The following is an 8,474-nucleotide window of genomic DNA, read 5'->3' on the forward strand; positions in this document are numbered from 1 at the left end:
CTCTTCTGATTTGAAAGAAAAGCTCATGCGAAATTAGTTTCATCCGTACATCGTTTGCTATTTAATGCAGTTTAATTGTTGTAACAGTATACTAGGTAAGGTATTTCATACAAATCTACTCGATCTATTCAGTACCCTGCTTAAATATATGTCTCTTTCATATATGATCGTTAAAACATCATGAATAATAATGCTCTCTGCTTCTATCTCGTGCGCATTCGAGCGAGGAAAATCAGTAATCAACAATTCAATGCCTAATTCAACGTAATACCGGCAAATGACGCCTCTATCCCTGCGTCCGTCGATTCCATTCGGCTGCGAATGTGAGCCAGCGTGTTTTGGTAATGCATCTCGATTTGCTTCGTCTCCTCCGTGGGCTCCAGGTTCGGAAGCTCTTCGTTGATTTTTGCTATCAACTGTGAAATTGTGAAACAAAATCGTCACCGAACGGTCGTGCCTGGTACATTCCCACAGCACACACAACTTACCTGATTGAGCATCGATACGGTGATTTGCGTGTTGCCGCGGGTGAAATAGAAAATGTAATGATTCAACAGCTCTACGTACAGCTGCAGCTGTACGCCAACGTCCAGACACTGGGACGCTATCTTGGCCGCCTTCTTCAAACATTCTAGTGTACGCTTCTCGTCACGCAGCTCTTGTCCATTTTGCCTATAACAGGAAGAAAGTACAGGGGGTTAAAGATGTGTATTTTTAAGAGCACTCCCCCTCCCCCTTATTTGTCCATTCACTTACTTTCCACTCCAAAAGAGACTGGCGCATGTAACCACGGCTCTGCATTGGTCGGGTTTTTTGAGCAGCTTCGACGCCGCCAGGGCACAGCTCGTGCGCAGCGGTTCAGCGTTTTCCTCCGTAAAGCAAGTCATTTGTTCGACGGTTGAAATGATCAACGTAATGGCGGCAAACTGTGACTTGGAGTCAGAAATTTCATCCTCATACAGAGAAAAGGCCTGAAAGAAAAACACGTTAATACACACGATTCACGTTGAAAGCCGCAGCAGGGAGAATGACCTTACCTGTGTCATGAAATCGTACGCAACAGCTTCGTGATTGGTGTACGCAATCTGGCCGATGCAAAGTGCCCCTTGCAGGTACATGCGCAGCGCTAGCTCGGGCAGTTCCGACTTTGCCAGCACGGCAATGGTGCTGTGGCAGAATTGTAGGATTTTCTGACACTTTTTGTCCCACATTTCATCTTCTGCTGCGATCGACTTGTACTTGTACGCCAGCTGGTACGCTTGGAACACGAGCGGTGGCAGCACGTACCGAATGCGATGCTGTCCGCCCGTGCCAAAGTGTTTGCGGGCAGCGATCAGTATTTTGTACTGCGTGTCCGGATCGTCCGAGCGCAACAGATGCACGAATCGGCCCACAATACCCTGATCTTCGGCAAAGTCTTCCATGTTGGCCCGGACGTCCGCCGGTTGATCGTCTTGATCGCGGATCAGGGGTGATATGATAGTTAGCACGCTGTCCACCTGTTCGGCCGTCGGCACCAGTGTTTCATTTTCCAGCACATTCATCACGATGTACAGCGCGAGCGCTTTGCGCGAGGTGTAGTCGAACTTTTCCAAGAGCGGCGTAAAGAACTTTAGCTGCAGAATCGTCAGAATGTTGTTGTAGAAATCGACGCACAATCTCAGCAGGCGCGACAGCTCCTGGTTCACCGACAGGGAATGTGAAATGCTAGAAAAGGGGAAGAAGAAGACACCGTTATTGTCAGCCCTCGTTGTCGTTGTCCTCTTTGCGCCCTCTACGCTTACTTTGATAGCTTTAACCGATCCAAAATTTGGGCCGTTGTTTCGAGCACCTTGTCGACGTAGTCCACCCGATCGGGATACACCTTTTGGGCCAGGCTGACGAGCGCTACCTGCAGCGAGACCGTGTCCTCCATCGGCATGTCCGTGCGCAACTGCACTATATTTGCTATCTGCGTGCTGAACACCTCGAACAGCTGCACCTCGGCAGGGATGGCAGAAATGATTTCCGTCGTTCCGGCCGATGTCTGTGTGACCTTTCCGTTCCGCTGATTGTACAGTGCCAGCCGATCGATGAGCGAAATAATGATATTCTTCACGTTCACGCCCGGCTGCAGCTGGGCACAGGACTTGAGGAATGGGTCGAGCGTCTGCAGATGAAACTCGTCCGGAAACACCTGAATGATGCACTCCATCAGGTACTCCTGGGCGATCGCGTCACGGCAGCTGACCACCTGCTCCAAAATGCCGGGCAGGATGAGCCGCTGGTAGATGTCGAGCGTGGCCGATTCGAGCTGGGACAGCCGGACCAGATTGGTGCCAACCAAAATCTTCAGCTCCTCCCGTTCCTTCTCCCGGCGAGCCCTTTCGCTCGAATGGCCCTGGTGCTGGATTCGCACCCACAGCTTGTTCATCTCGGCAAAGTTGGTCAGCACAAAGTCGATCGCATCGATCACTGTGCCCTCGTTCTCGTCCCCGGACGCACCAACGTGCATCGTGTCCGGCAGGATGTTGCGCGTACACTGCAGCAGATAGTTGCGCAGAAACAACCCCCGCAAGGGATGCTGTACGCCGCGACACATTTCCACCAGATCCTTCAGAATGCTGCGCTTCAGCGCACTGTTCGTCTTGATGTACACCAAACCGACCGTAATGAGCAGGTAGAGCCGTGGCACGATATTGCCCGCGTACTGCACATGCTCGTACAGATCCGGCACCTTACGGCCCTTCTGAAACTCGTCCAGCAGGTAGTGCTCGAAGTGCCGCAGCTCGTCCGTGATGGCCATGTACAGCTCGTAGTAGCTTTTGGGCGACAGCAGCGATGTGCGCAGCTCCCCGAGCATGGTCGAGGCGCAGCGCATTGCCTCCATTAGCCGGTCCTTGTCCAGGAAGCGCTTCATCTGGAAGGACTGTGCTCGCACCACCGTCATCGCTTCGGTGAGCAGCTTGTCCTGCTCATCGACAGAGTTTATCGGTGTTTGAGGCTGCGGTGGTAGATAAAACGATTCAATTAGTGTGTGTGGGGAAGCGAACGGCCGCTCTCTCACGCCCGGCTAATGGCGGAAGGGTTGAATGATATGAATCACAGGCTTTTCGGTGAAGTGGACAACAACCTGCGACGATTGCCGATACAGTGCCGAGTTGTCCAAATTGGCCGAATTCCAAAGGTACATGATGCCAAAGCACTGTGTTTTGGGGACTGGCTTGTGTTTTCGACCGGCGAAAGGTTTGCGATGTTTACGAGGACGTTTTGCAGTTAGCACTATCGGGGGAGGGGGCGGGACAATGGGTGGAAATGTGATTATAACCGATTTGCACTTACCATTATTTATTATCTATCCACTCTTTTATCTCTGCTGCTTCTTCTGTAATTAGTTCTTATTTGCTTTCGTCTCGGAGCAATTGACAGTTATCGGCAAAGTGGGCAGAGTGACCAGAAATACCGATTTATCTGTATTCCTACCGATTTTCTATATGCCTACCGATTCACAGATGACCGCCCTAAAACTACCGATTTTCCATTTATCCTACCGAAAATCACAGATATTTGATTTTTCAGTCGTTTAAGCTTAATCTGTGGCGCTTGGGATGCTATTTCAAGGATTGTTAACCACATTTGTTACTTAACGCGCTGATGCACGTTTGTTTGCCTGGCACTTTTTATCCGTTAAAATTTAATGTTCATAATAAGTAGAAAATGTCAGTTGCGTGGATTCCGAAAATTTCTCGTCAAAGAAAGTCATTTAAATTTGAATTTGAATCTCGCTGTCGGCGATTAAAGCTTACCCGACAGACAAAGAGAATGAAATTTTCAGATTTCATTTTCAAATTGGACATAAAAATAGGAACTTTTTTCTGTGACCGAAAGACATAGTTCTTGTCAGAAATATTTGGTAGCCCTGAAAAGGACTGTTTAAGTGGTTGTTGGGAGGAGGTGTTGCGGTGTTCCACAGAGCGAAAACACATTCTAACGGTCAATGTGGTGACCGTTATTCGCTATCACTTCCTGACAGCGTTTGGCCATATCGCCGATGAGCTTACGGCATTCGCTTCTGGGTATGCGTTCCCACATAACCTCGCAGCGTGTCCATAGATCATCGGCTGAACGTGCAGGCTGGTTCTTAAGCTGACGCTTGAGAGTTGACCACAGATTTTCAATCGGGTTTAGGTCAGGACTCAACGCAGGCCACGGTAGAACTTGCACATCCTGGTTTGCCAAATCACATTTAACTGTTCGCGATGTGTGCTTAGAGTCGTTATCATGCTGAAAGATGTAAAGCTCTTCGTCTCCGAATTTTTGTCGGGCGTATGGCAACATCTTACGACTAAGTATTTTTCTATACCCTTCCGAGTTCAGTGTCCCGTTGATACGGAACAAAGGACCCGGGCCGTGTCAGGAGAAGCAACCCCACACCATTACGTGGCCGCCTCCGTGACTTCGGGTTTTTATCGTATTTTTCGGATGATACGCCTGATTAGGAAGGCGCCAGGCGTATTTAATGCCGTCCGAACCATCCAGATTGATTCTGGACTCATCCGAAAAAATGATTTTGCTCCACCAAAAGATGGATGCAGCTAAATGTTCTTCGGCAAACCGAATGCGCGCTTCTACGTGGTGCGGCAGCAGCTTACGAACCTTCCGCGGTCTCCGGGCACAGAACCCAGCGGCGTGTAAACGGCGAGACACCGTTTTCGACGAAACTTGCAAACTAAGCTCCTGCTTGATACGAGCGCAAGTTTTGAAAGGATCCGCCCTGATCATCTCAACAATCTGCGCGTCAACGTCGGCCGTTGTTTTTCGCGGACGACCTGTCGATTTACCCGTAGCCTCGCTACGAATGGCGTTGTCCACAAACGTCCGCGAACGGCCGAACGCCTTGCAGATTGTCTTGATCGGCACGTTCTCACGATATAGCCCCTGAATGTGTTCGCTCCTCTGGTGTGCAGTGCTTTCCGCGACCCATGATGATTTTGAGGAATTTTTAAATAGCAACCTTTCACCTTAACCACTGATGGAAGAATGAAGCGCAACACGGTTTGGCTCTCCTTTTATACTGCCGCAAAACGCTGCCGGCACTCAAAACTCAGATAAGTAGCGCACCAAAAATGAGAGTATAAAAGGCAAAAATCGGCTATTGCAAATTCAGTACGCCTCCAACTGTTGGCGATGACACACCTAGTGAACGCAAAAAAAACACACACAAATTTTTTTTCCTATTTTTTGTCCACCAGTGTACCATAGCAGGATAATCAGTCCTACCTATGGGGGGTCGGTCTATTCGGGGCTTGAACCCACGACGGGCATGTTATTAAGTCGTTCGAGTTGACGACTGTACCACCAGACCGGCGCTCTCTTGCATGCCTTTAAAATACACGAGGCGCTCTCACTGAAAAGAACGCTCGCTCGCGCTGTTTCATTGTATTTTTCTCATACCCCTTCCTTTCTGTTTCTTCCCGAACAAGCTGCAATAGTGCGAGCGAAACACCGATACCACCATGCCGCTGCGAGAAAACCAAACTGAGCGCGCAAGCTGAAAGTGAACGCACACATTCACACATGTGTAATTGTGTGAGTGCAAAAACTGTGTGGAAACCAAAACACGCTCGCGGCTCTGCGTAATTCCGTGTATTTCCAACCGTCTCCCCCTGCTTCTACATGCCCTTCGTCTGAAAGTCGCACACTTTTTCATTCTCTTTGCTAACAGGATAATCATTAAAATAATTGATTAAATTTAAATTGTTGCGTTCTGAACAGTGCTCCTGCCGAAATCTGCCAATATAATCTGGCCACACTGGACGGCAGGTCAGGCGAGCTTTTGGCGGCCACCGTCGCAAAACCGTCGCAAAACGTCATAACCGGCGTCGCATGTACTGCAAACCGACGTCGCCAGCGAGCGAAACTCGCAACGATTTCGAGGCGTTGGCGACGGTCGTTTTTGACGTTTTGCGACGGTTATTGACCTTTCGAGTGAGCTTTTGCCCTGCGGTCCAGTGTGGCCAGATTATATTGGCAGATTTCGGCAGGAGCACTGTTGAGAACGCAACCATTTAACCGTCTTGTGTACGACTAAAAAACATTACGTAATCGTACAACCGCCTACCCGGGTAGGCCATACAATTTGTATGGAAGAATGATGTTTTTTGTGATTAAAAGAGTATATTTTTTGAATTTGTAGTAAGATTTGAATGAAAACTGTCTTATAGGTTCATAATAATGTTTTATAACATATCGTTGTAAAATTATAATTTTAAAAATCCTATCAATATTTTTTTTAATCAAAAATGTGCAGTAAGCGAGAATGTGCGATTTTATCGCACGTGCTGTCAAACGCTTTTTCGTATAATATTGCGATTATTGGGATGACTTTAATAATAAAACGATTATGAAAAATTAAGTTGAGATTGTTCCTACAAAACACCACACATTTAGTTTGACAGATAAAATCGGATGCGGCGTCCGACGAAATCAAAAATTTTTGATTCCGTCGTACGACGAAATCGCACGTCCGACGTTATCTGTCAAATCTCATATAAAATTTCGACAGGCCTTCCGATAAAATCGCATCCGATGGAGCACATACACGAGCCTAACTCCAATACCCCAACCGGCCTTGCCGCATGTTTTAAGTGGATGAATGGTCTTTTTCTAAGTTTTACTTACGTTTCTTTCAAAAGTTATATACATTTTTCAATTGTTTTGCTTGCTGTATAAACATATATGTTGACGATCTATAAAATATACTCATCTGTGTTGTGTACAGAAACAGTGCAGTGTAACCGCGACTCGATGCTGTCGTGGAACTGACAGCATCCGACGTCCGAATGGCCGTTAAGCGATCGGGCTACCGAGGGTTCACACTCGATCATAGGCTGCGACCCGACACACACAACAGTCTTGTAGCATATACAGTGGAACGTCGATTATCCGGGCAGCTCGGGACCGGGCGTTTGCCGGTTAATCGATTTGCGCGGATAATGGTCTAAGAAATGTCAATTTCATATAAAAATTAAATAATCCGCTAGTTTTATGATTAATTCACCTTGAATCAATCGATAAATCGTTAGTAGAATATTATTTCAATCAATAACTATAGGTTGTTGTTCATGAACAACTGTTCATGAACAAAAATAAATTTCAAAAACACCACTAGACACTACATAGCTGCACAAAAAACTGGTTGCCCACTTGACTATCGCAGCAAATGTTCACTGTACGTTTGAACAGCTGTCACATTTATGCGCACGGTTAAGGCGGCGCTCTAGCAGCAATCGAACACGACATCCGACACGAACAAACCCATCCCAAGCGCCACAGATTAAGCTTAAACGACTGGAAAATTGAATATCCATAGAAAAAAATGAAAGCTCCACAGCTTCATTGGTTTGATCAATAGATGGCGTATTACAACTCATCATTATATTGCTATCCTTTTCTCGCAATGTGTTTCAACAAGTTTCATCTTATCATGACCTATATAGCCTTCTAACTTTCTGAGCAAAAATCTATATGAATGGTCGAGTGGTGAGATACACGGGTATCAACACCAACGACCATTACTCAAATCTCACTTGCTTCAGTGCTGGTGGTTTCCATTGGAGTTTAGTATTTAAACAATCGTATCGCCGTTCTAGTTCTAGCGATGCATAACTTCAATACGAAACCATACAACAGTACAGAGGAAATGAGAAAGCTCTCCTCCAAGCGATGAAGCTCAACTGGTTGGGGTATCCCACCAGATAGCGCCACCACCTTTTTTGCTATTTTTAGAATGCATGAGTCGTTTGCCGTCTGCTAAACGAAGTCTTTCTATATTCCGTTTAGGTAGAGAACTTGAGTCGTTTAGAAGCCGTTTAGTGGTCGTTTAGTGGATTTGTGGCACTTGGGATATAATCATATGGAGGTGCACTGTCAGATACAAACAAACAAACAAGACAAACATGTCAAATCCCATACATTTTTCATGTCCGATGTCGTGTTCGATTGGTGCTAGAGCGCCGGGTAAGCCGCCCGCCGGTTAATCCGCCCCCGGATAATCGACGTTCTACTGTATATTATTTATATTACAATATAGTGATTGATACAGAAGAGCCGCGTGTGTCCTTTAGTATCCTCAATTGTGCACCAGTCCGAAACACAAAAATCTGTTTTATTAAAAACTGGCTCCCACCGGCTCCAGACAACTTCGGAACCTCCTCCACTCCAATCCAACGGAGCCGGCTCTGCACCCACGGCTCCGAAGCTGACTCCGCTCCAGCTGCTCCGGAGCCGGCTCCGCACCAACTACTCCACGTTCACGGCTCCGGAGCCGGTTTTTACAGATTGCACCAAAACAATCATTTTAAATATTTTTTAAAACAGGAATATCCATAATTAGCTGAGTAAATAATGTTGAAAGGAATCTATAAAAAAAAATCGATAAGTTTTGAACATTGTTCAACAATCCCACAATCACATCGGGTGTTATATTCTACACT

General features: G+C 46.7%; 1 protein-coding gene across 2 annotated transcripts; it reads right to left on the reverse strand.

Annotated features, from left to right (window-relative positions):
- Positions 1 to 33: 33 nt before the first annotated feature.
- LOC120952604 (vacuolar protein sorting-associated protein 35) lies at positions 34 to 3,428 on the reverse strand. Of its 2 annotated transcripts, none has more exons than XM_040372026.2 (6): positions 3,322 to 3,428; positions 1,785 to 2,983; positions 1,038 to 1,707; positions 757 to 971; positions 489 to 672; positions 34 to 416 (listed from the first exon to the last, which is right to left on the reverse strand). In XM_040372026.2, exons 1-6 carry the CDS (start codon positions 3,322 to 3,324, stop codon positions 255 to 257), a joined length of 2,433 nt encoding a protein of 810 aa, XP_040227960.1. In that variant the 5' UTR covers positions 3,325 to 3,428; the 3' UTR covers positions 34 to 254. The 2 variants fall into 2 exon arrangements, with proteins under 2 accessions (XP_040227960.1, XP_040227959.1); XM_040372025.2 differs by lacking the exon at positions 3,322 to 3,428 and adding an exon at positions 3,113 to 3,301.
- Positions 3,429 to 8,474: the final 5,046 nt, after the last annotated feature.

This window comes from Anopheles coluzzii, chromosome 2 (genome assembly GCF_943734685.1).
Source record: "Anopheles coluzzii chromosome 2, AcolN3, whole genome shotgun sequence".
NCBI lineage: Eukaryota > Metazoa > Arthropoda > Insecta > Diptera > Culicidae > Anopheles > Anopheles coluzzii.